At 42.4% G+C, this 27,981-nt stretch overlaps 2 protein-coding genes across 4 annotated transcripts in view; one reads left to right on the forward strand and one right to left on the reverse strand.

Annotated features, from left to right (window-relative positions):
* Positions 1-1,907, forward strand: part of GLT8D2 (glycosyltransferase 8 domain containing 2) — a 32,831-nt gene extending 30,924 nt beyond the window's left edge. For all 3 annotated transcript variants that reach the window (XM_044228137.1, XM_044228138.1, XM_044228139.1), the window contains exon 10: positions 1,306-1,907. In XM_044228137.1, coding sequence (XP_044084072.1) covers positions 1,306-1,478 — 173 coding nt within the window. In that variant the 3' untranslated portion in view covers positions 1,479-1,907. The remainder of the gene's footprint in view (positions 1-1,305) is intronic.
* Positions 1,908-2,069: 162 nt separating this feature from the next.
* TDG (thymine DNA glycosylase) lies at positions 2,070-27,927 on the reverse strand. The gene is made up of 10 exons (XM_044227116.1): positions 27,717-27,927; positions 14,002-14,144; positions 11,970-12,211; positions 10,526-10,595; positions 8,636-8,771; positions 8,353-8,435; positions 8,179-8,273; positions 4,947-5,118; positions 4,408-4,533; positions 2,070-3,986 (listed from the first exon to the last, which is right to left on the reverse strand). The coding sequence occupies exons 1-10, from the start codon at positions 27,737-27,739 to the stop codon at positions 3,856-3,858; spliced, it is 1,221 nt and encodes a 406-aa protein (XP_044083051.1). The 5' UTR covers positions 27,740-27,927; the 3' UTR covers positions 2,070-3,855.
* Positions 27,928-27,981: the final 54 nt, after the last annotated feature.

Here is a 27,981-nt window from a genome sequence, read left to right on the forward strand (position 1 = left end):
ACAGAGACTACATCTGTCCTGAAGGTTTTGGAATCAGGGAAGTCTGCAAAGTAAATCTACCCAGAAATCATTTGAAAAATGATTCCGGTTTAGGGTGTTTTGGAAGCGGAAAGCAATGTAACACTACTGGGTATTCAGTTTGGGTCTAAGCAGGTAGGCTTAAGATTTTAAAAATGTAGGACCTATATTTAGTTAAAGGCAAACTGCAAGCCCACAGGGAGTCCTCAGATCATGGAGTGGACAGATGGTATCCCGCTGAGTGGAGATTCTAGGGTGCTTCTTCCAGATGAGCATTTCCTTTGTACAGTCTTTGGAAGTTGATAATTATTCCAGTTATGTTCCCATAACCTGAAACACCTCCCTCCTCTTCTGTGACTGCCTTCACAGCTGGGTTTATGAATAGTAGGAGATGGGTTTTTGTTTTTTTCTTTCTTGCATCATGTGTTAAGAGGGACTAGCACACATCTCCAGCTACTCACCCTCTCTTAAGGGATTTTCAGTTTTAAAAAAATATCAAATTCTTTTTCATAGAAAGGAAATTTAACACCATAGAGAATACTAAAAAAAAAAAAAATTACATTCATAACGTACTTCTGGAAGAGATATTCTAAAAACATGCTGAGCAATGGCAGTATTAGGGTAAATGCACCATCTCTAAGTGATTCCTTATGAGAGGAATAACATTCCAACGGGGAGAGCTTTGTGTTAGAAAGTACATCTTACTCTTCGCATTCCATCTGGTAAAAGCAAGATCATTATAGGAAGATGTTCTGAGGGAAAATGCGGACAAAGGAGAACGCCTGTAAACTCTTGGTGGGAGGGAAACTGACACAAGTTCTTCTGGGGACAGTCCGGCAATCTCTTATCAAAAATGTAAGACATGCACCCTTCAGTCTAGCGATTCCATCTATAAGAATTTACCCAACGGATCTGTAGACATGTGCCAAATGTGCACACAAGCCTGTTCGGTGTTCACTCATGTCAGTGAAGGGACAGAGACAACCTGGAGAGTCTTAATAAAGGAACTCAGTAAGTAAACAATTATAAACTAATAATTCTCTATCCATTCTACATGTGCTATACCACACACACACACACACACACACACACGTATATGGGTTAGAATGTTACTGGAAGGATTTCAGGAGAAACTCTTAACAGTGGTTATTTTGGAGATTTAGGGTGGTAAATTCTTACATACTTTTTGATTTGCTTCGTTTTTTAAATAATGGACTTGTATTCAATTTTCAATATAAAAATTTTACTTTCTAACAAGTCTCTTATTTTCTTCTAAACACCATGAAGGCTGGAATCCAGATACCAGATATTCCGAGCACTTTCTGCAGGAAGCAAAATTACTCCACTGGAATGGAAGACACAAACCTTGGGACTTCCCTAGTGTTCACAATGACTTATGGGAGAGCTGGTTTGTTCCTGACCCTGCAGGGATATTTAAACTCAATCACCGCAACAGCTGATATAATCTGACATTTTAAGAATTTCCTACATAAAAATGTCGAGTTGTGCATTTGTAGCCCTATTTCATTGTTCATGAACAGCACCTTCGACACACACGATCCACGACGTAAACCACAAAGACTAATGTGTGCAAACGGTACCCCGGTCATGCAGGCACGGACTCCTCAAGGACGGGGGCAGTTACGGAAATCGGGATGATGTGCGTGAGCTGGCCTGCGGGAAGGAAATGAACCCGTTTCTGTTTCAGCAACTTGCTTACACTCTAAACAACAACTTGTATTCACAATTTTTAAAAATTTCTAAATGTGTTTTTTCATATGTAGGTATTTTTTTTAAACAGGTTGCCAGTCTTGTCTTTTGTACAACAATGTATTGCATTTAAAACATGAATGTCTGAGAAAATAAAATATTTGCAGATTTTCTAATGATTTTCAGTATATATGTTATTTTCTAAGTTAAACACAACACAGGGTAGACCAACCTCACGTGTAAAGGGGGAAAGAATACCAGTCACTCCTACTGCAGAAAAACCTGCAACTTAGGATAATCATTCTTAATATTTTTATTGTAAAAACCATCAGACTTCCAAATGAATTTAAAAACTTTTTCAATATTTTTTAATGAAAAAGTCTCATATAGTCATGTATAGGATATATCAACATTTACTAGTCATCTTCCGTAGGTAATGGAAAACACCATTATCGTATGCTTGGAAAATCCTCAGTCCCCTTCTCTAATGAGCGTTCATCATAATTTAAAGAGTACTTTCTCCACTCAAATTAAAACAAAACAAAACTATTGTAAGGCTACAATCATTATATACCAAAGCAATTCCTACTTCATGCTTTACATAGTCCCATGAAAAAATAATTCAATTGTTCCTAATCCCTGATGCAAGGCACTTCAAGCGCCCGCATAAAACATCCATGTAAACGGCAGTGCAGTACATGAGTGAGAGAACATGGGCTGAGTAACTTTGACACAGCTTGACCTAGACTAAGGGAAATAGAAAATCCATCACAGCCACAGCTAAAAGGGATGTTAAGATTCACAAGACTTTGTTTCTCTTATTATACAGAGAACAGGCCATATAATCTCTTAGAAAAAAAAAAAAAAGAACACCTCATAAATATTTTCGTATTGAAAAACAGCATGCTCCCTGGGTATGTGTGACATCAGGACATTCAGAAGTGACCAGGAGTAACTGCAAATGGCATTTCTGAATACCCAGCTTTACTATCCACCAGGCCTACTAGTCTGGACTCTTCATAGCACCATGGAAAAGGCATTAGAAAATCACAAAGGTACGTTACTTCAAACTAACCCTGCCAAGAGGCCCACTTAGTTCACAGCAACAGACAATGATGTGGAGATTTTCTTAAATTATTGATTAGATATACCCAGCATGAAAAATTCTGTTATCTTAATACATCTCACGTACATAAAGCACCAATTTAAATAAGATAATCAAACATCTCCAGCAGGCTGCTGCTCAGCCCAAGAGCTCATTTCTCACCACTTTCCACCTTATACCCTTAAAGCCAAGGAGGATAAAAGTAACATGGCGACCGATATTGTAAGAGAAATTCAGTTCCTTCCCTATCAAATGTAGGTCACTCAAGTAAAACACAGAGGAAGGAACAAACTTAAAAAAGGTCTACTGCATTCTCTGGAATTTAGCATCCCAGCTCAACAGTTTCTACCTACAGTAGAGGATTAACACCCAGCGGGAGGAGGCCACAGCCAGGCTGCAAGGCCCTGTCAGAGAAGGCCAGGCCAGCCTTGCTGCCGGAAGGCCGCACTTGCCATTTCCGCTGCTGGGCATCTCTCACAGACGCTCCCCACTGGTGAGGCCAAGAGGTGTGAACGTGACTATGCTTCGGGGAGCCCATCAAACACCGCTAAAAACTACCAAATGAGACTCCACTGTGGGCTGACTTCATCTACCAAAAAGAACACATCTGCCTCTTTACCAGGGGTAATTATTACTAGCAGGCCCTTCTTAGGCATAAAAGGAATAATGGGTATCTCAGTTTATGCACAGTTAATAATCAAGTATAAATATTCAGACTGTTTCATTTTAAAATTACAGATTAAAAGTGACTCCCCAAGGAGAATCAGTTTCTTCATAAACGAAGTATAGTTTATAAAAAGCTGGAATGATGGTTAATTCAAATACAAAAACTCATACACAAAAAAACCCTACCTTTTCCTTCCCAACTTACTTAGTAGGTTCATACAGTTGATTCTATCACGCAACTGTACAATCCTCCCAACAGAGAGCAAAGTACTGATAAAATGCCTCAGTGAGCCAAGCTCTGGCCACTTCTTGACGACAGAACGGCGGCACCGAGGCAGAGCTGAGAAGGACCACTCTCAAGCGCGGCTTCCTTCTTCCTGTTCTGGCGTCCCACAGTGATTATTAAAGGAAGGAATCTGGTCTGTAAACGACTGGGTCATCCACTGCCCATTTGGAATGTCACCGAAAGTTGATTCTGCACTGTCCGCTGCCAGGGGAGAAAAGAATGTTAGTGTCCGTTTGTTTTACCTGAAAACGTTACAGGATTCAATCAGGAGGTCTGAGCAGTCCAGCGAAGGGGAACTGCTATTAAAGTAGTTACACAGGCTTCTTGACTACAACGAACAATCTCTGTTCTCTCGGCAGACACAGGACTGAGGAAGCCTCGCGGTTATTCGCGGAGGGAACGCGATTAGGACGACGCGGTGACTCAGAGACAGTGCGCTGCACGCGCGCGGGGCGGAACGTCAGCTCACCAGCACACTTCCGCTACTGGCCACTGAAAAGACTTTCACAGTCCCATTCCCAAGCTTCAATAATTCATTCTCTTAAAGAAACACCCCCCCCCTTTCCCCAGTCCTGACCAAACCAAGCACTGGAAAGGAACATACACACGGACGGGAACATACCTAGCCCCCCGGAGGAGAAGCTGCAGGGGTCGCCAGCACACGGATTTTCTGTATAAGCACCGCCATACGCTGCTTCATAACCTGGGTCGTATTTTTCTTCCTTAACAGCCATCTTCTTTGCATCCTCTGCGAGGAGAGGAAAAGGGCTTTAAAACTGATTTTGTACAATGGTTCTGAAACTAGCTTTATTCAGAAGTCATCATGAACAAATCTCTTTCTAGGTCATGTATACTAAGATGTATCCTTCACTCTCATCTTTTGAATTCTTTATAACATATACTAAATTAACTCATAGGAACTGTAAAAGCCTACTAGATTTTAATTTCAGGTGGCGACGATGTTTCCTGTATCCTCAGCATCTGCAGGGGGCCCCACAACAGACTTTAGTAAACGGAGATTTTTAATAGTGACCAATGTCTACTGTCAGAGCACTGACTGCAAATGTAACTTTTCTTTTCTTCTGCTTTTAAATCCACAACATGCTTCCTGTAATGTACAGATCCACGAGACAAATAAGTGGGGTGCAGAAGGGAACACACCTTGGGCCAGCTGCAGATCGAATGTATATTGCACCTCTTGAACGTCTGTGTTTCGTTCAATGCCTTTCAATTGATCTCTCAAGTCTTTGAGCTTAATGTAGTAATGAACTTTGTCCTGGGCTCGAGGAAATTGAGCACATCTCGCACTGGATGACGGCATAACATAGCAGAGCTAGAATTATAAAAATTATATAGTTACATAAATCTTACAAGTCTACTGAATCTACTCACACAGAGATGGAAAAATTTATCTTTTTCTGGGTTAATAACGATGCTTACCACATATTAATATATGCAAACTCAATAAACGTAGTTGTGATTGAGTTCAAATTTGTAAAATTTACTTATCTTTAAGTCAATAAAAAAAAAATGAGGCATCTGCCCCACATTCATTTATCAATTAACAGTCTTGTCTTTTTAACAGTAAACATATGGTTCACAGTTCTAAAGGTACAAAAGAGCACAAAAGTATATAATGGAATTTTTCCCTCCCAATGCTGTCTCTATTCACCCAGTTCTCTTCTCAGGGCAATCAAAGTTGCTGGTTTCAGAAGTGTAACCTATGAATACACAATCAAATGTGTCTAATATATGTATTCTCCCCCATCCTTCTTAAAACACACATGAATGGTAACATGCTCTCTATTCCCTTTCTTTTTGACTCAACAGTGTATTCAGAGATAATTCTGTACCAGATACCTGTATTAGAGTAAAAAGATGTTCTTTTTCATAGCTATGTAGTACTTGCATATTTATTTAACCAATCCCCATCTGTGGGCACTTAGGTTGTTTCCAGTCTTTTTTTTTTTTTTAAGATTTTATTTATTTATTTGAGAGAGAGAGCATGAGAGGGGAGAAGGTCAGAGGGAGAAGCAGACTCCCCAAGGAGCTGGAAGCCCGATACAGGACTCGATCCCGGGACTCCAGGATCATGACCTGAGCCGAAGGCAGTTGCTTAACCAAGTGAGCCACCCAGGCGTGCCGTTTCCAGTCTTTTGTTATTACAAGCTATAGTGAAAAACCTTGTATATATTTAATTTTGAGTATGTGTGAGCTTATCTGCTGGATAAATTAACAGAAGTAGAATGACATAAGAGAAAGGCATTCGCATTTATCACTTGGGATGGCAACTGTCCTTCACAGATTACAAAATATATAATAATATACATCACATATATTTCAAAGAGAGAGACTGCTGGGCTATGGAATTTCCAGTTGCAATTTCTCGCAATTTTTATACTGGCCTCTGTAACATTATAAAAAAACAAATTATTTCTTTTGTTTTGTTCAGAAAGCATTTAGAAACTCCTGACTCATAAAGATATGTAGGTGCAAATGCTACCAGGTTTTGTAATAGCACATTTTCCCATCCCAAGATATTCTTCAATTAAAATGATCCAGGGGGTGGGCACCTGGGTGGCTCAGTTGGTTAAGTGTCTGTCTTGGGCTCAGGTCATAATCTCAGGGTTCTGGGATTGAGTCCCACATCGGGCTTCCTGCTCAGGAGGGAGTTTGCGTCTTCCTGTGCCCCTCTCCCTCCTCATGCTTGTGTGCTCTCTCATTCTCTCTCCCCTGTCTGAAATAAATGAAATATAAAATAAAATGATCCAGAGGGGCACCAGGGGGACTCAGTTATGCGCCTTTAGCTCAGATCATGATCCTGGAGTCCTGAGATCAAGCCCCAAGTTGGGCTCCCTGCTCAGCGGAAAGTCTGCTTCTGGCCTCTACCTGCCCTACCTTGCTTGTACTTGTGCTTTCAAGTAAATAAAATCTTAAAAAAAAAAAAGATCCAGAAATCTGAAAAAGTAGTTTTTTGTTTCAAAGCTGAATCACTAACATCATTAATAACTGTATTTCATACCAAAGAAAAAATTATAGAAGATACAAGTACTCCCAGCTCATCGTAAGACCTAAAGCTACCTGTCGTGATAAGATTCAAGTTCACTATATATATATATATATATATATATATATATATATATATATATAGTATTGCGCTATTACGGTCACATATATCCAAGAGATGTACCTGAGTCTTACCTGGCTCTTAAGGGGCAATAATGCAGTAATTTATTGAAAGCAATGGGCTCCTTTACAATTTTATCAAAGTAGACAAGTATAAGCCTTGGTTTAAATAAAGACCAGGGCTACCACCTACTTTATCAATCACATATTTATAACAAGTTAAAAACAGAAGAAATTTAAAGGAGACGTTCAAACATATGGAAGTGGCAGAAACTTCACTCTGAGGTCTCTGCAAAAACCTGTCGGCACACTGGCTTCTCCATCATTTAAAATACTGTCTAGAACACATGGGCCCGTGCACGAATGTTGTTTTTTTCAAAGTTATAAACAAAACTTAAAACCACATTTAAGAAGCAATCTTTGAACCAAATGTCTGCAGAAGCTCTATATAGAAAAATGACAAAAAAAAAAAAAAAAAAAAGAAAAATGACAGAGTTTGAAAACCACTGTTACTTCATGACGCCTTCAGGGACAAGCCCATAGTCAACAGCACCCTGTGCTAGTCAGACTGGCGGGATGTCTGTTGGCAACTAGACTGTGTACCATTTATATGGCTCTAAAATGAAACTGGGCTAAGATATACAAGCAAGGGGTGCTGAGCAGTTTCGTTAATTGGGAGGATGTCTTTATTTACATATTTGTTTCATACCGAATAAGGGCTAACCTACTTGAATTTGGTTAAGAATACGCCACTAGGGCAGCCTGGGTGGCTCAGGCTGTGAGCCTCTGCCTTTGGCTCAGGTTGTGGTCCTGGGGTCCTGGGATCGAGTTCTGCATCGGGCTCTGCATCGGGCTCTCTGCTCAGCAGGGAGCCTGCTTCCCCCTCTCTCTCTGCCTGCCTCTCTGCCTACTTGTGATCTCTCTCTCTGTGTCAAATAAATAAATAAATAAATATCTTTAAAAAAAAAAAAAGCCACTAAATAGACTTTGAATGTACATTAGCTAGCCCCTTCTAACATTTTAACCAAATAATACCAGTAAGACATTTTATATGACAAACTTTTTTTTTTTTTTAAATAACGGTACCTGAGTTAATTTGCAGCTATTAGTTTGAGTTGATATAAAACTATTACTTAACGAAATCCAGTGATTTTTTTTTTCCTTTTCCCATGGCATCAATTACAATGGATAGGACAAATAAAAAAGGGAAGTTAGCTGGAAAAAAATTCTTTTTAGCTGATTTACAAATGTAATTTTAAGGACTTACAGTTTCTGTGTCTGGGATCTTATGGGGTTGAAGTCCAAATTCTAAGTTTTTAACCTTAACTCCAAAAACTTCTTTACTAAAAATTTCATAAATACCTAAAATGAAATACAAACATATTTACATTGCCCATAATGTTAGCAAAGAAAAAAGATAAAATTTAAAAGTAAATCTTACATTTTCCATTAAACACTGCTATTCGTGGCTGATATTTCTGTAATTTCTGCACTAGAATACGTCCTCCTTCACGAAATTCTTTACTAAAATTGAATTAAAAAGTAGTCAAGATACAAGTATGGCAATATTTATAATATGCTAAATTCAGAGAGCTGTGAATAAAAGATTGATTTATGTTACATATTAAGCTCAGCTTCAACTAGGTATGTACAGTATTCCTAGAGTACATGAGGCAAATGCACGGTCAGGTCAGGTTCCAACCTATAAAAATAAATGCAATTACCTGGAGAGATCTTTGCTGCCTGGTGTTGTCCTTTCCACCATATTGGTAAATCCAATACCGTATTTCCCCGGTAAAGTGTGATCATCCATATGGTTCAGCTGGACCTCACTCAGGCCGGACATAAATAGACACTTCCCTGCGAAAATAAGACTTGAGTTTATTTCCATAGAGATAAGAGGTTTTTGCCCCATGAATTCATGTGGTAGTCTACATTTTTCCTGAAATTACAAAAAAAAAAAAAATTAATAATAATAAAATTAAATAAAAGGTTTAGGATATTTAAAAAAATTATGGGTCAAATACCGTATCAAGCAATTACTATGTGCAAAGCCCTCTGCATGGATTATCTTATTTAATGATCATAACTGTCTTATGAGATCTTAATTACTATTTTTATCTCCTTTTCACAGGGAAGTTAAGGTAAACGGCTGTCAGAAATACAGAGCTAGTCAGTGTAGGAAACTTTGAAATGGTTTGTTTTCCTTTCTAGTAACTGCCTCCTGTGCCCCGGAATAACTTAAACAAATAAATATACACTAAGAGACCCAGAACATTCAAACACCCTGACAGTGGAAGAAATGGAAGTTCAAACTTTTCTAGAAATGTTTTTAAAATAATGGAGATAGTAGGTCCTTAGCTCCAAAAACACGTTACTGTACTTTTTTGTCTTAAATGTTTCTAATGTTACTCTAAGATAACGGACTAGTATTTCCTGAGGAACTACTGCATGCCTTTTTCTATTGGGCGGTGTTAGGTAAGCGGACTTACATAGAAGATAATAGTAGTTATACTTGGTTTTAAAGCTCACTCTAGGGCACCTGGGTGGCTCAGTGGGTTAAGCCGCTGCCTTCGGCTCAGGTCATGATCTCAGGGTCTTGGGATCGAGTCCCGCATCGGGCTCTCTGCTCAGCAGGGAGCCTGCTTCCCTTCCTCTCTCTCTGCCTGCTTCTCTGCCTACTTGTGATCTCTCTCTGTCAAATAAATAAATAAAATCTTTAAAAAAAAAATAAAGCTCACTCTACAAGTATGAGGCTCTTTAATATTATACGCTGCTAGATATAAAGTATCTTTAGAGAATGTCTCCAATCACAAAGTTTCTTAACTAATACAACTTGATTGCAGTGATCAACGCATTTCATCTCTCCTGGAAATAGGGTAAGCAGAAATCTGGAAAGGTCAGTTATCTGTCTGCATGGGCACAATGAGGTACTATTGTTATTATCACTGCAGATATCAAGTAAAAAAGAAAATTCATTTAAAAATGCAGTAAAACGCCTATAAAACTATTAGCAAAACAAAAGAGGGAGTACTGCTTTCCTTGCCCCTCCACTCTCTTACACCAAAGTGTGAACAAAAAAACACGAAAAAGTTTCAAAACACTTATTTTTGTGTACATATGCACAGAAAACATGTATGTCTTTTTATGAACAATCTCTCTTAAAAAACACAATTTGGGGACGCCTGGGTAACTCAGTTGGTTAAGTGGCTGCCTTCGGCTCAGGTCACGATCCCAGCGTCCTGGGATTGAGTCCCACATCGGGCTCCTTGCTCAGCAGGAAGCCTGCTTCTCCCTCTGCCTCTGCCTCTGCCTGCCACTCTGTCTGGTGGCTCAGTGGGTTAAAGCCTCTGCCTTTGGCTCGGGTCATGATCTCAGGACCCTGGGATCGAGCCCCACATCGGGCTCTCTGCTCAGCAGGGAGTCTGCTTCCCCCTCTTTCTCTGCCTGCCTCTCTGCCTACTTCTGATCTCTGCCTGTCAAATAAATAAATAAAATCTTTAAAACAAAAAAACAAAAAACCACACAAATTTAGTTTAACCCTCCCCCCCCCAAACTATTAACAGAGATACCTAGTTTAAAAGTAAAATAATTTAAAAGAACTAATTACTTACAAAAATGGTTTCCAGGTCCAGGGTAATGATGCCCTTTGTAAGCTGCCATTAGTCCTGGGTTTATGCCAATCTACAAGAAATGTTTATACAGTAAGTCTTACAGAATAGAATTTAAGCCTCAGGGCTTCTGTAGAGGAGTGGTGGACAAAACTAAATTTATTAAAATAAAAATTTAATCCAGTATTATAAGCAATATTGTTTATCAAGTACCTAGTCTTGATCTGAACAAAGTACTGTTTCTTTTCTTTTCTTTTTTTTTTTTTTTTTTAAAGTAAGCTCCACACCTACTGAGCCACCCAGGCACCCCCAAAGTATTCCTCTTTTAAGAAAAACATTCCCTTTTACAAGTGCTGCTGTTGTGTTTAAAAACCAGTCCTATGGGGTGCCTAGGAGGTTCAGCTGGTTAAGCATCCAGGACTTTGGCTGAGGTCATGATCTTGGGGTCTTTGAGCCGGACCCTGTGTCAGGCTCCGCCCTGGGTGTGCAGCCTGCTTGGAATTCTCTCTTTCCCTCTCCCTCTGCCGCTTCCCCCACCAAAGGCCCCTTGCTCTTGCCTCTCTCTCTCTCTAAAAAAATGCTGTCTCTCTCTCTCTCTCTCTAAAAAAATGACCAAACAAAATAAAAACCAGCTGGGGGAAAAATAGTAGAAACAGAGCTATAAATGCAGAGAGCAAACTGGTAGTGGCCAGAGGCAGGGGGATGGGCAAGATGGGTGAAGGGGAGCGGGAGGTACAGCAGAGGGAGGGCAGCTGACGGGACCGTAATAGTGTCTGGTGACCGACGGCAGCCGTACTTGCTGTGTGCACGCTGTAATGTACAAACCGGTCAAATCACATGCTGTACTCCTGAAACCATGCAACGCTGTGTCAACTCTACTTTGACACAGAGGAAAGATAATACAATAAATTTAAAAAATGAAGACCAGTTTGACTCCTTCATATCCCCACACCCCCACAGCTGCCCAACTGGGCTGGAAAGAGGTGTTGGAGCAGCCCATCAGCTGAGGCCCCTCCAGCCACAGACTGCTTCTCCATTCCCCGCAAGCAGCTTACGGCATCCACATCAGCAACAGCTGTGTGCACGCTGTTTCTGATAGTTACTGAAAAAAAAAAAAACCAAAGCTCAAAATCAGTATTCTCAGTTATAGAGAACTCACAGGTATCATGCAATCGAAGCGAGCCACATAGATTATTTGATCTAACGGCAGCCCTGGGAGGGAGCTCCTATCCTCACCCCTGCTTCACCAGTAAGGAAACTGGTGACTAGGAAGGTTAAGGTTTGTCCAAGGTCATACTGATATGGCAGGATCGGAAACTGGACAGCCCCACTCTGGAGCCCATCCTCTTAAACACACCCAACAAAATGCTATTGGCAAGAATAGAAGTTGGGCAAAGTTAATCCACCAACGCTATTTATAAAACCATATGAGGATAAAAATCCTTACAATCACAATGTCCAGGTTGAAGGTCAAAATGTCTGGGAGGGTCTTGGTTAGAAGTTCAGCTTCTGAAACACCATTAAAACGGTCTACTTTTCTTTTCACTTTAAATGTGTCTGTAATTTTTTCTTGCTTTTCTTTTGATTTTGTGGACTTGCCAGATTTTTTGGCCTCAGCAGGCTTTTTGGGTTCTACTGGTTTTTTTGGTTCTGTTGCTCTGGGTTTTCTTTTCCTTCCTTTTGGAGTCTCTGAAACACAGTAATATCCAGAATGTAGATGTAGATGCAGAAAAATGTAACTTATGAACATTAGGCAGCTTTCCCAGAAAAGTCACCCTATCAACTACTTTTCCATCTCCCAACCTCAGGCTCTTCTGCACTATCCTCCCCTTCCCTCCCCCTGGGACTGGGTTCAAGCAGCTCACGCCCCACCCTCTTTCTTCTGTGAGCTGTTCTTGGGATAAAACATCCATAATAACTATAGATTGATTTTACACATTCTCTTACCTGTCATCAGGGATACAAAGCAATTACACTATTTTACAGGAATTCTAAATGTAAATACATAAATAGTTTAATAAACAAAAAAATAAGTGGAAAAAGCGGGAGGAAGAGATGCATTTTAACTCAACTTCCCCATAATTTCCAGCAATACAAAGCCTCAAATAGCTTGTGGACTTGCTTTAGAGATTACGAGTGTATATTCTGTTCCACACGCAGCCAAAGAGGTGGATTTAGAGGTGCTGAGGATAAAAACGCTGGGGTGAAATGTTTTTCAAAAGGCAAAAGCAGGATCTATCTTAGGACATAAAGCAGAGTCTCAATCTCAGCACTACTAACATCTGAGGTTGGGTGGTTTGGGGTTCTGGGGGGCTGCCCTGTATTTACAGAATGTTTAGCAGCACCTTGGCCTCTACACGTTAGCTGCCAGGAGCAGCTGCCAGTCACGACAGTCCAAGCTGTCTCTGCACAATGCCTCGTGTCCCCTGCAGGGTGGGGGTGGGGGGATGCTTGGTCAAGAACCACTGACCTAAAGTTACCCACAGAAAGGCTTGGTTTTCTTACCCTTAATTCTTTAACATCTCTCTTAATTGCTTGGGCCCCCTCCCCCACTCTACTACTGTTTGGCGGTTCCCTGATGCAGCCACGGGTCCTTCGTCCCTCTACCTCACTCTGATTTAGCCACTCCCTGCGCCAAGAGGAGAGTCAAGGCCAGAGGTATCTTCAAGGCAATGGAGTCAGGTGTGTTTCTGGAATCATAAACTGAAACTCTGAGCCCATTTCTCATACAATACTGCTACCCTGGAGAAAACCATTACCTTCTCTCCATCCCCTCAGGTCCTCCTCATTTCATCCCCAGATTATTTGGTCTTGAATGCACTTTTTGCCTCCAAATTTTGCCAAACTCCCTAATATCCACTCTATCCTCTCACAATATTTCTGGGCTTTTAGAATGTCAGTCTACGTAAGTCATCCTCTGCTTACATTCTCTCAAAGCTCCGTACTGCCTTAGGACAGAATATACATTCTTCAGGTTATAAGCCTCATCACTTACTATTTTTTGGCTAAATACCAGATGCCAACGACACAGAATCACTACTTTCCAACAGTCACGCTTCTTCACATTTGTGCTTTTGCAGACACCGTTCCCGAAGTCTGGAATTTCCCCCGCCCATTCTTCCTGGGGAGAAAACCTCCTCACCCCAGCTTTCAGAGCTCGGGGAAGCTACCTCTGAGCCTCAGTCAGAGTTAGGAGTCAACCCTGTGAGCTCTCACAGCATCTTGTGCCCCTCTGCACCCTTGTGTCCTGAAGTATAACACATGTTTACTTATTATTTTCTCCTAACAGATTATGAGGTATTTGAGGGCAGGATCCAAGTTCTTTTCTTCCCTCAAACCTATCACAACGCCTGGCACATACTTAAAAAGTGGTTAAAAATTTAACACTAAAATAAAACTAAAATTCATCATTAAATCCTTTTTTACATTAATTAGCTCATCCAACAGCTAATTGTCTATGCTGCCCTGATGAAAACTACCTTGTGCAGGCTCCTGAGCAGGAGCGGGATCTGGAACTTCTGCTGGCATGTGCTGTTCGCTCACCACGGCCCCATCAGGAGCTTCAGCCATCATGTGTTGAAACGGGAACGTATAAAAAGCTTGAGCTTGCTGAAGGGAATAGCTGAAAGAACAATAATATAAAATACAACAATCAAGTTACCCAACTAGAAGTTTAACCAATCAGTAGTAAAAAAACCCTCAGGATCCAAACTTTGTAAATCATATTGTGATATTTGGAGTTGACAATAGGGGCAAAGGGGCATGTTCCCACATGCGCACATTCACCCAATTTCTACTTTGTGCCTGCTAGCCAAATATTAATGAACTCTCCCACTGTTTAATGACAAGGTGTGTCATCAATAAAACTTACCAGTCCTGTCAAGTCAGCCTCTGCTTTCTCTGAAATGAGATCATGGGAATTTTATAGCAGAGTAACTTAAAAGGCAGAGCAGTTCATACAGGATTAAAGTGTCCATAAAAATAATTTGTGTCTCTATCTTCAGATTTATTCCTTTTGTCACAAAGATCCCCTCCAGTCTAACCCTCACCCAGCTTTACTGATACACTATTGACATAAAACTTTGTATGAAGTAAAGGCATAGCATGTGCTGATTTGATACATGTATTACAAATGATTACTAACACAGTCTTAGCTAATATCTGCATCACGTCAAACAATTACCATTTCTTTTTTGCAGAGAACACTGAAGATCTGCTCTCTTAGCAACTTTCAAGGATACAGTATAGTATTATTAGCTATAATTACCACGATGTACATTAGATTCCAAGGTCTTGGTAATTTTCTCACTCTTCGACCAACATCTCCTCATTCCTGCCTTCCCTCAAGTCTAACTTAAGGTTCTCTATTGGTTTATCTGCCTGCTTAATGACTTATTCATTGGACCTGTTTTTAAATTGCTGCTGGGTTTTTGCCAATAGATTAGGACTAGAAATGGATATTCTGTATTATCTGTGAATTTATGGAAAAAAAACCACTTTAAGTCTCTTTTCTGAACATTTTTCAGACTTTCTTACAAATATTCATTTCAATATAAGGAACACAGGCCTTCACAGAAAACAACTGTCAAAAAAGTACTTTTAACAACTCTAAACCCTTATCTCAAACTGCTGCCCCTCAGCATAAAGCCAGAGAAGTAAACACACATTTTGTGAAACTCAAGCTACAGCTGATGCCATTAAATACACAGTGGGAAGGAAAACACTAGGAATTAAAATGGGTATCATTTACCATTTGGAGAGAAAAGTCATGTTTTCTGTGGTGAACTACTCACTTATTAGTCACAGAGAAAGAAAAGTGGAAGCTCAGAAAGCAGAGACTGAAAAGGCAAACTAGTACAATCTAAATGGGTGAACTTTATAGTATATAATTTGTTTCTTAATAAAATGGCTGTAATAAGCTTAAATGGCAGAGGCAGGCACAGGGTAAGAGACTACTAAGGCAGCTGGGCTAGGGTGCGGGGTGCTCAGAGACATGCAGGGGCCAAACCCCGTGGACAAACCACTGGAGAGGAATTTTAGCTTCAAGCTATCTTTAAGGGGAAGCTGCTAAAGAAAGGGTTAAGCATTAGAAAGATATTTCACTACATCTTAAATTTTTTTTAGATACATTGTTTTCAATTATGTAAAAAAAAACAGACACAGCAATGCAGTAAACCTTAGTACATTAACATGAGAAAACTCTATGCAGGAAAATTATATTTACTGATATTTGTAAAAGCACAGAAAACGTTTAATGTAGACTTTAAAGTAGAAAAGACAGTACTGTAACCTAAGGCTGCACATCAGAAAACTATGTAGACAAGTCCCTGAAGCTCAAATATGAAAAAGGAAGAGAAGTGCTTAAATTGTGCTTGGTACAAAGTAAAACGCCCCCCCCTTTTCTTTAATAATAGTCATAGCTCTTTTTGATAAATTGTAAAAACATTAGTTGTTCAGTGTTGATGACATAAATACTGTAATGAAGGCGTGGACACTGCTAGGTTACATCACGAGATCTTGTTTAGTGACCCTTCGGAAATGCCAGTGAGATGAACTGTAAATTCTGATTGTGGCCAGAAGCAGTTTCCTAAGATGTGAGCAGCCCTGTTCAGCTGGAATGTATAAAAGTAAAGACTTATGGTGACAATACGTGAGTGGCCAGAAGAATGCACGATGTCTGTTCTTAGTCTGTCACACCGAAGGGAGGGCAAACTTCTACCCTCTCCCTGTTTCTTGCTACCACTCTCGAGTCTCACAGATGTGTCCCATTTCGAGCACCTCACAAAGTCCAAACTTGAAATACTTAATTTAGGAAAACACTACATTACAAAAGGATCCTGAACTTTAAAAAATAAGTTTCCAAAACCTGGTTCCCTTTGTATATTTAGGGGTCATTAAATTCTGAAGCTCAGAATCTGAAAATTAAAATTTTAGAAATCAACTGGCTTAAAAAAAAGTGAAAAAAAAAGAAAAAAAAATCTGAAGTTTGATTTTACAGATATAGATCAATTTTGAAAGAAACTGAGAAACTTGGGACGCCTGGGTGGCTCAGTTGGTTGGACGTCTGCCTTCGGCTCAGGTCGTGATCCTGGAGTCCCGGGATCGAGTCCCACATCGGGCTCCCAGCTCCATGGGGAGTCTGCTTCGCTCTCTGACCTTCTCCTCGCTCATGCTCTCTCTCACTGTCTCTCTCTCTCAAATGAATAAATAAAATCTTAAAAAAAAAAAAAAAGAAACTGAGAAACTTATCATTAATATCAGTATGTCCCTTAACCTTTCTAAAAATGATCCCTGGTAACTTCACAGTAAGTTAAATAAGAAACAGAAAATAAATAAATAAATAAAAAATAAAGCTATGAAAAATATGATGTATAAGTTCTAAGGTAATACACTATCTTTGAGTGGTTGAGTATCTTTGAGTCTCAACAGCTTCCTCACAGAACAAAAGGAAAGAGTGCATCACAGCATTTTTTTTTTCTTAAAGATTTTATTTATTTGACAAAGAGAGATCACAAGTAGGCAGAGAGGCAAGCAGAGAGAGAGAGACAAGGAAGCAGGCTCCCTGCTGAGCAGAGAGCCCAATGTGGGGCTCCATCCCAGAACCCTGAGATCATAACCTGAGTTGAAGGTAGAGGCTTAACCCACTGAGCCACCCAGGCGCCCCTCACAGCATTCTTATTATTAGGCAGAAGCAAGCCATACATCTGTACAAAAGCCTTCAAGAACTTCAAAGCTAGAAAACTAGAGTTCAGGATAATTTAATTGTCTATTATCCAGTAATAGTTTTATCTGTAAGCAACATAAATCTGTCTAACCGTAATCTAAAAATACTTAATATATTTATTGTATTTATATATGATTGCCACTTGATTAACTCAGAATTGTGCAAAAGTTAGGAAGCATCATTTTCTCTGTGTGAGGGACGGCAACAGAAGAGCACCTGGTCAAGTCACTCACCCTCTCAGGACCATGAAAATGATTTCTATATATAGAGACAACGTACAGAAAACAGGACTAAATCTGTCTGGACTCTGAACTGACCCCAAAAAGTTTTTAGTTTCTGTACCTCCTTCATATCAAATTTCTAAGCATGAGGGATGATCTTACTTCCTTTGCTCACTTTTCTTCCCTACCATCTGTCCCCACACCTTCTGTCACCCCTCCTTTGCCTGCACCTAACGCCCCCTCCTCTCCCAGCCTCCATTCACACCCCCTTCTCTTGACCATCAGTGCTCAAAGCACTCCTTTTTATAGCCATCTGAAGTTGCTACACTGTGCATTTTCCTGACAAACTGCATATTTCCTGAAAGTCTTTCTCAAAACACCCACACAGAGGACCGAGGAATCCAGTTAATTCAGTTTTTTTTTTTTTTAAGATTTTACTTATTTATTTGACAGAGAGAGATCACAAGTAGGCAGAGAGGCAGGCAGAGAGAGAGAGAGAGGAGGAAGCAGGCTCCCTGCTGAGCAGAGAGCCCGATGCGGGACTCGATCCCAGGACCCCGAGATCATGACCTGAGCCGAAGGCAGCGGCTTAACCCACTGAGCCACCCAGGCGCTCCAGTTAATTCAGTTTTTGCTCTACTTAAAAAACTCTCAAATTTTCTCTAAAACAAACTCCAACTTCTTTAATCGTTTGTTATTTTCCACTATTTTTTAAAAAAAGATTATTTATTTATTTATTTGAGAGAGAGAGAGATATCACAAGTAGGCAGAGAGGCAGGCAGATAGAGAGAGAGAGAGAGAGAGAGAGAGGAGGAAGCAGGCTTCCTGCGGAGCAGAGAGCCCAATGCGGGACTCGATCTCAGGACCCTGGGATCATGACCTGAGATGAAGGTAGAGGTGCGCCCCTCCACTAATTTTTTTTTTTAAGACTTTATTTATCTGACACACACACAGCACACAAGCACAAAGAGGGGGAGCAGCAGGCAGAGGGAGAAGCAGACTCCCTGCTGAGCAAGGAGCCCGACATGGGGCTCGATCCCAGGGATCAAGACCTGAGCTGAAGGCAGACACTTAACCAACTGAGCTACCCAGGTGCCCCATTTTCCACTATTTTAAAGATTTCTGTTGCTCTTTTCTAAATACATCTGTCTTAATCCCTAGGGCTGATATAATAAAGTACCATAAAATGGGTGGCTTATGAAAAACAATTTTTAGGGGCACCCGGGTGGCTCATTCAGTTAAGTGCCCTTCTCTTGGTTTCAGTTCAGGTCATGATCTCAGGGTCATGAGATCCAGCCCTGTGTTGGGCTCTGCAGTGGGCATGGAGCCTGTTTGGGATTCTCTCTCTCACTCCCTCTGTCCCTCCCCTTTCTCGCTCTCTAAAAAAAAAAAAACAAAAAACAAAAAGAAAAAGCATTTTTTACTTACTACATACACTTCAGGAGGCTGGAAAGTCCAAGCTCAAGGCACCGGCAGATTTATGGTCTTTTGAGAGTCTGCTTCCTGTTCATATGGGTTCCCTTCTCACTACATCCTTACAGAATGGAAGAGGTAAGAGGGGTCTCTCTGGGACCTCTTTTATAAGGGCCCTAATCCCATTCAGGAGGGCTAGTTTTCAACATACGAATTTTGAAAGGACAATCTATAGCAGTATTTTATTTTCATTTAAATCATCATACACAGGGCGCCTGGGTGGCTCAGTGGGTTAAGCCGCTGCCTTCGGCTCAGGTCATGATCTCAGGGTCCTGGGATCGAGTCCCGCGTCGGGCTCTCTGCTCAGCAGGGAGCCTGCTTCCTCCTCTCTCTCTGCCTGCCTCTCTGCCTGCTTGTGATCTGTCTCTGTCAGATAAATAAATAAAATCTTTAAAAAAAAAAATCATCATACACAACACCGAATATTTACAAAATAACAATCAATGTTAAATAATCCAAATGCTCAACTAAAGGGAACTAGTTATATAAACCATGATCAAACACCACCGTAACTATTTAAAGTCTACATTTAACACTGCAAAGCAGAAGGCAGCCCTCTCGGGTCCCCTCCCTCTTTGGGGGAGGGCTCTGTACTAGCACTTTGCCATCGCTCAATAAACCTTGCTTTGCTGCCCACCTCTCTGCCTGGTCTACCTCTTCATTCTTCAAAGTGGCGTGACCTAGAACTGTGGGCACAGATGGAGAAAAAAATTCTGTGACATTTATGGGGGCTCGTCTGGGATGTCCACCATTGTTAAGGACAACTAACTGTGAGTCGTGGGCAGCAAGCCTCTCTCTCTTTCTCCCAATTTTGTTTGTTGAAACAATGTGCACCTGTCAGCCATGTAAGAGCCATTAGCATGGTTGCCATTTTCAAGTCTTGGGTGACAGGCTCTCTGGGCTCCTTCCCAACTGATCCCCCAACAGAGGCTGGGAATGGTGGTTTGGTGGTTTCAGAACACCTTTGGTGCAGATCACTGGATGTGAGGGACCCAGGAAAAACCTAGCAGCAGCTGAAGGGCCTGACCAAGGCTACCCTTTGGTGGCCATCAGAGGGACATGGTTCCTTACTTGCCCATCCCAGCATCTAGAGCGAAACTTCCCTACTACTGTTTTCTTGGCTGACCCCTCCCCCAAGAGAACGAGTGGGAAAGCCCAGGATGGTCCCCCCCACATTCTTTGGTGAGTGGTTCAGGTGACCTCCAAGGGATCTCACTCACAATTCCCTGTTACAATGAGGGACAGTCTCCTGTTTCTGACCCCTTCTATCCTGGGCATTACTAGGACACCCCTCAAACTGGCTATACCACCTCTGTGAAGGAATGGCCAAGCAGGGCAAAAAACTAAGATCTAAGGGATCTCCCAACTTTTCCACTCCACAAGGGTTATCGAGGTGGATTTCCTCTCCCTGAATGCCCCATATCTTGTCCCTCCATATGGCTATGCCGCACAAAACAATTCTACTTAAAGAAGTCTAGTGTATCCATTGACTTCTTTTTTTTTTTTTTAAAGATTTTATTTATTTATTTGACAGACAGAGATCACAAGTAGGCAGAGCAGCAGGCCGAGATAGAGGGGGAAGCAGGCTCCCTGCTGAGCAGAGAGCCCCATGTGGGGCTCGATCCCAGGACCCTGGGATCATGACCCGAGCCGAAGGCAGAGGCTTAACCCACTGAGCCACCCAGGCGCCCCATCCATTGACTTCTAAGGGAGTCTTAAGGGTAGGGAAACCAGGGTCCCTCTCAGGAGGTAGGACAAGCCTGGGTAAGCATGACTACCCTCGCAGAGAGGACAGGGGCTCTGGCTGTCAGTTGCAGGAGCACCTAGGGCCACACACCAGGAAAAGATGAGAAGGAACTGAGGTGGGAGACGCCTTTTCTTCTCTTCCCAGGTCTTCCTGATCAACTATAAGAAACTGAAGTAAGGGATGCATTTTTCTCTCTTCTTGTACATGGGTAATTCCCTGACCAGACCCTTATTCCTTTAGAGTCCCTTCCTGGCATTATAGGCTAAAGGAAGAGTATCAGACCTGTAAATCACTCAATATCATTTACTTGGATACCTTCCTGGTTTGCAATGGACAAAGACAACTCCTTTGTTTTGTTCGGGGCTCGGCCACAATACAAGTGGGAGGATGAGACATGGCCCCCTGAGGACCACGTTTTCCTGGTTTTAAATGGGAAAAAGGCAGCTCATTTTCTTTTGTTTTGATCTCAGCAATGTAAGATTAATCCCAGCCTCCTAGTTACTTTTTACCAGACCTCCTTGACCACTCCAGTTGGGCACCTGGGGGGGTGGCACTGGAACAAAGGAATACCACAACCACACCAAAAGTAGATAGGCCAACAGAGTCTGCAGGGGAATGTCACCCCTGACTCCATCCTTCATAAGGTAAGATCAGGCCCCCTTACCTGTCCTGCCCTGTCCTGGAACCCCTTTTGGTGCTTGAGGGCTTTACCCTCTGCAAGAACCGTAGTGCTTGAAGGGGGACCAAGGGAAGGTGCTGCTACGGACCTGAGGTGAAGGGGGACCTCAAAGTTTTCTGAAGTTGGATGTAATGCTTCTGTTAAATCAGACCCTCTCTGAAGCAGGAAAACGTGAGGTTCTGAAAGATACAGGGATCAAGGGATGGGAGAGCCCACGGATGGCTTCAGTGTCCAACTGGAACCCAGGATCTACCTCAAGACCCCAACTGGGATCCTCTCAGGACTGTGATTAGAACCTTAACAATCCTCTTGGAAACTGGCACTGCTATTACTTCCAAGCCTGCATCCTAGAGGGACTGAGCAGTACACGGGGGCTTCTCCCTCATTCATTTCCTGGGTTAATGGCTATAATTGGAGTCAACTGTGGTCAGTCTACCTCAGGACGGAGACTTTAAGGACTATTCCCAAGCAGCTGCCGAAACTCCCTTTGTTTCAGGGAAATCCCCAACTTCTCCGGCCTGACATGGACTGCATATTGCCACTTTAGTGGGAAAAACATGGTGTCTGCTCATGTGTCCAAGCCGAGGAGGCATAAAACCTGGAATGATTCTACCTAGGTTTGCTGAAGGTGAAATAAACTCGCATTAAAATGGTGGTTCTCAAAGTTTATGGTAATTATTAAGAAACTTTTGCTTGGATAACAAATGGGATTACATCTAGGTCTTTTCCAAATAGGATAAAGTGCTAAAGCATTGATTACCAGACATAGTTTTGTGCTTTTAAAGGATATTTAAGGGTCTGTTGGTAAAAAAAAAAAAAAAAAAAGATGGTGATTAATCTTCTCTGTCTCAAAGTTTTCATGGGCAATTGTTAACGTAGCTTTCAGTCTCTGGGAAAGGATATCTGGGTCTATTGGTAAATTAACTATCAGCCCAAACTCACAGAGAAAATCCTATAGTTTTCTCAGATTGAGAGAGGCTCTCATTAAATACACAGCTGTCTCCCCCGGTTCTCCTGAGGCCAAGATCATTCTTAAAGCCCAGATATTCCGGGGAAAAAAATGTAAAAGTTGGCTGTTGGCCCTGAGGGGACCCTAGAAGAGCTCTAACAAGTTGTAGCGGGTCTTTTACAGTGGGACCAAGAGAAGAGTGAGGAACAGAAACTAAAGAGAAGTCTGAGGCTTTGGTCGCAGCCTTGCAGGCCGTTGCCAGCTTGGCTGCCCAAGGCTCCGGCACGAAATGCCATCTCTGTGGTCGCCTGGGACACTGGAAGTGAGAATGCCTCCGTGGCAAAAACCACTGCCCTGTAAGCACTTGTGCAGGGGGCACTGGAAATCTGATGGCCCTCGGGACTTCAGTCCTGAGCAAAAGCTCAGGTGGCCAGCGCCCTGACTGGGACTGATGGGGCCTGGGGCTCCACGTGGTGGCTCCTCCAAAACAGCTCACCAGAGGGAACCCAGAGCCTCAGGTAATTCTGGAAACGGAAAAACCAGTTGGTTTCCTTCTTGATACTGGAGCTACCTTTTCTGTTCTACTCACCAACCTGGGTCAATTGTTCAACTGCAGTGTCGTCATTAAGGGCATCACTGGGCGACCCATATGCCAGATTTTTTCTCACCCTCTGGGACGTACCAGGAGATCTAATATCCTCTCACTCTTAATGCCTGAGAGCCCTGCACTTCCCTTAGGTAGATATATTAGGTCCCATATTGATAGCCCCTGGGTAGACTAGCAATTGCCTCCCCTTAATAGAGGCTGATATTAATCCCCAGATCTGGGCAACTCGGGCTGAGGTGGGTCAGGCTTTAGCGCCAGGGCCCATTCCCACACACCTTACGGATCCCACAACTCTCCCTTGTCAGAAAGGTTTTTTGGGGCCTAACAGGACACTGTCGCTCGTGGATACCAGGAATAAAAGGAAAAAAATAGGAAAAAAATCATGTCCCCCCTCTAAATTTGAAGCCTAGATTCACCATTCCAAAGTCAAACACTGGTCCCCAATGGGGCCTAACAACAAGGAACTGAAATCCCTCCGTGACCCCAGAGAGAACCTCAAAGTAGTCTTGAAGTGACAGGAAACAGGTAAGTCTTCTTAACTGCTATTTTCCCCATACATCAAAATCATAATCCTTACTGCATTCCTTTTGCCTGCCCTCTCCCCATAGTATGTGGGGTTCACTAAACTCCAAACTGGGGGTTCAGATGGAACCTCACATGGAGGTTAAACCAGGTATCTACAGGGGCCCCTTGATAGATCAGGACGAGAAGAACCCTGACTCTTGCTCCGTTCAACGCCCCTGACAAGCAGGAAGTAGCTACGACTGGTCGTCACCCTTCTTCCCCAACAGCAGTTAGGGTTACCTCTCCAGAGGGGGGAATGATGGATAGTTGGAAGGCAGGCAGGCAGGGTCAACCGCCCCGCCGCCACCACCAGGAGGAAACCACCCTTAAAGGGATTTTACACCAACCGGGAAGGAACCAGTCACCCTTTCTTTCCCACGTGACAAGTAGATGAAAAACCTGATTGGGTGACAGGTGCAGGGAGGGTTAATCTGATTAAAACAGTGTGCCCACAAGCCATAAAAACTGCAAGACTTAGAAATTCGGGTGACAACCCTCCCAGGTCCCCTCCCTCCCTGGGAGATTTGTACCATCACTTTGCTATCTCTCAGTAACCCTTGCTTTGCCGCCCACCACCACCACCACCAAAAAAAATACTGTAAAGCAGAAGTGTGCGTATTCACCATGCATTACTGCGTACGTGCTGTACACAATCTATCAGAAACTATAAACATGAAGATTCAGAACAAGTCAGATCCTCAGTTCATCCAACTGTTCTTCATACAGTATGATTCCAAACTTCTTTACCATTTTCTCATTTCCTGGTGCTCGGAATCAATCAAAATAAAAATGCTCCAGATACAGCCTCATCATAACCTGAAACTGAGCAGGGCTATCGACTTCCTCATTCTGGAGTCCTACTGCGGACTCCACATTAGCTTTAAGGGCACCCACGTTACACTGCTGATTCATACGGAGTTTATCATCAATGAAAACTGCCCTTTTCTCACCTCTCCCTTGTATCGCTGATTTTTAAGCACCTAAGCACAGGATTGTGGCTCTTTTGGTAAAAAATGATTCACCACTGCAGTCATTAGGATTGATCTGGATTGACTATCAATTCCATAAGCCTCTCCCAGAGCTGGGTCATTCACAGATTATATCAGCACCTTGAGGCTGTTAAATTGTTGAAAAGAGCTAGCTGGGGTAGAACTACATGTTACATCAGTATAGACCTCTCTTCAGCCTCCCCTTGATAATTCCAACAGTAAACTGGTTTTGAGTTCACCTAACTGGACCGCCATCAGTCCATCTTCACCTTGCCCACAGAGAAGTGATATAGGGCACAGTTGTTAGGGAGGCAGACTTTGAGCCACATTGCCTGGGTTCAGATTTTAGCTCTGCCATTTACTACCAAGTTCCTTAACCTCTTTGTCCCAGTTTCCACATCTGTAAAATGGCAAGAGTTGTACCTAATTCACTGGTTATGAGGATTAAATTAGTTAATACACGTTAAGACCCTTAAAACTGCATAGTATATAGTAATTTTGCTCTAATAATAAAGATAGTGGGAGATGATTACATACTTTAGGTACCCCCTGTCATCACCCTCCTAAAGCTATCTAGTTCAGTATCATTATCCAAAAGGGAGTGAACCTAGCTAGCTCGGTATGTCCTACTTTTTTCCTGAAATTATACCGTAGCCTAGTGGTCACTGGTTCCTTTTAAATATGCTCAATAACCACTGAGAAGTAAAAATTTTATTTAGAATCAAAGTCAATAAATTAGAGGACTCTATCTTTTGAAGAAATAGGAACCCACGTGTTTATTTTCAGGCTTCAGGCCCCTCTCCTGTTGTCTACAAGTCTTAAAGATTAGCTGTAATCTAGCCTTTCATTTGAAATATAACTTATCTGGTCAGGAAATAAGAGTTCTCTTAGAGCAGTGACGGTTCTCTTAAATGCTCTCATTGATCTTGTCTCTTAAAGACATTCATTCTGCCATTCCCAGTCTATAATCATTTTCCTTTATCATTGAGATTAGAAAAAAAAAAAAAACCCAGGGGGACCTGGGTGGCTCAGTGGGTTGAGCCGCTGCCTTCGGCTCAGGTCATGATCTCAGGATCCTGGGATCGAGTCCCGCATTGGGCTCTCTGCTCAGCGGGGAGCCTGCTTCCTCCTCTCTCTCTCTGCCTGCCTCTCTGCCTACTTGTGATCTCTCTCTGTCAAATAAATAAATAAAATCTAAAAAAGCAAAACAAAACAAAACAAAACAACCTAAAATTAGAATCAAGTATTTGTTTTCTGTTATCTGCTAATATCCAGTGGACTAGGCAGAAAACCAAAACCTTTCTCACTCTTGTTGTCAATACCTAACTAAAAAAAGTTCTTGGTTCCTCTAACATTTCTAGAAAGAATGATTTCATTTGAAGGTTACTCTTCACAGTGTGTATTTTCAGTGGTCGGTATCACATTTTTCCAGTCATTTTTGATTTGACATCCTACTTTACATTTTTAGTAAATCTTCTTTTCATGCTGGAGCTCATTAGAAACATAGTATCCTCTTCCTCCATTTTTCCTCTCTGGTTAGCCTTTAAATATTTGTTATGATACTACAACTATCATTTTTTTTTTTTAAGATTTTATTTTATTTATTTGAGAGAGAGACAGTGAGAGAGAGAATGAGCGAGGAGAAGGTCAGAGAGCGAAGCAGACTCCCCATGGAGCTGGGAGCCTGATGTGGGACTCGATCCCGGGACTCCAGGATCACGCCCTGAGCCGGAGGCAGTCGTTTAACCAACTGCGCCACCCAGGCGTCCCTATCATTTTTTTTTTAAAGAGTCCATATTAATGGAATTTTCTTTGAATTTGTTTTGAAATTAGTCTTCCCAAAGAAAGAAGTAAATTCATTATACCCAGTAATCCATTCTACTCCCTGATTAGCATAAACCCAAGACTGACAAAAACCCAATTTCTCAGGATTATCTGGAGCCCCCAGTCTTTTCAGAATCCCCAACAATAAAGTCCTTACACTACTAACACAAAATTCTCTTTATTTCCTGAGGTTGAAAACTTTGTAAGTCAAAATTTAAAATGGCCTATAACCCTGTGGATGAAGTTAAAACAGATTATAAGTCAATTTTTGGGTAAACTTTGTGTCAGAGACCCATGACTTTGCTGGGAGACACTGAGCAAGGTCTTCTAATGTGTAACTCATTTGATGGTAGACCTCACCCAGGTTTCAATTTTGATCTGCAGTAAGATCAAAGAAGTAGGAGAGAGTTCCACAAGTTCTGGTGAATTCTTTAAATGTAAAGTTCTTCTGGGAAGGAAGTGCAGTATTTTACGTCTGGATTTGACCAGCAAAGGCAGGATAAAGCCCACCCTTTGTCTACATATACCTTTCCTAAACTCTAAAGATTATTTCGGTGATCTATTCCCTTCTACATAACACAGATTCCCAGCATGTGAGAACCGGATACCAGAGATGCCCTATTTTACAGACACGAACAGACAAGGAGAAGCGAAGTGTCTCGCCTAAGTTCAGGACCCATTAGCCACGGAGAGTCAGGAAAACTCATTAGGTCCAAAAGAGTTTTTTTCCCAATGTAAGTCATCACTTTTTTCTCTTTAAGGACTCTGTTACCCCAATTATTTTTCCATTTAGTTCTCTGCCGGGAGTTCAAAACCTGTGCTCTGGCCAAATGTTCTCCCTACGTATCTCACTCTCCCCAAAGGTCATACTGAACGTAGAACGTTCCCAAGATCACCAGGAAGCACCGATGACTTCTTGGGAGTGTTAGTCACAGCCCAGAATTCAAGAGCCACAGTCCGGTAGTATTATCTACCCTTTGGCCCCTCACGCGGCTTATAAAAACCTATGGGGGGAAAAAGCCACAATAAACCTACTAACTCTAAAATAAAAACTCCCGCAGCGATACATGCGATACTCCCTCTTTATAGCTCTCCGCATAAGGGAGGGTGGAGGAAAACGCAAACAGCGATAGCAACTGAAGGAAGTGTTAACCGGAAACGGCTAGCGGCTTACTACCGCGTTTGAAAGCCGGCTGGAAGCCGGAAAGGCCGGAAGAAGCGCTCAGGTGCTAGAGGGCCGCTTCCGAGCTGCCGGGGGGAAAGACTGGCCGGAGTGGGCCAGCGGTGCGCACGCGCAGCCCCGGCCTTTGTACTCGGGCCGCGGCTTTTAAAGACCCCTGAGTGCGTGCGCGCGCCCGCCGGCCAGCCCCGCCGCGAGGGGCGCGGGGGGAGGGGCGGCGCTCCGCCCCGGCCTTACCTGCCCGCGTTCTCCGCTTCCATTCCCCGCTGCCGCTTTTGCTGGCGACTGCTCCTGCCCGGCAAGAGAACTACTGGTCTCCGTAGGAGCGCGGCGTACCGCTGGCTGTACGACGATAACCAGAGGCCGGACACGATTGCCGGCAGAACTCGGACAGCGGCAGGCGCTCAAGCTCCTCCCCCGAGCTCCTAGTCACCGCCCCCTCCACCTCCGAGCTCCTACCCCCCCCCACCTTCGCGCGGCGCTTCCGTCCACTGGAAGCCAA

This window comes from Neovison vison, chromosome 12, assembly GCF_020171115.1.
Source record: "Neovison vison isolate M4711 chromosome 12, ASM_NN_V1, whole genome shotgun sequence".
Classification (NCBI taxonomy): Eukaryota; Metazoa; Chordata; class Mammalia; order Carnivora; family Mustelidae; genus Neogale; species Neogale vison.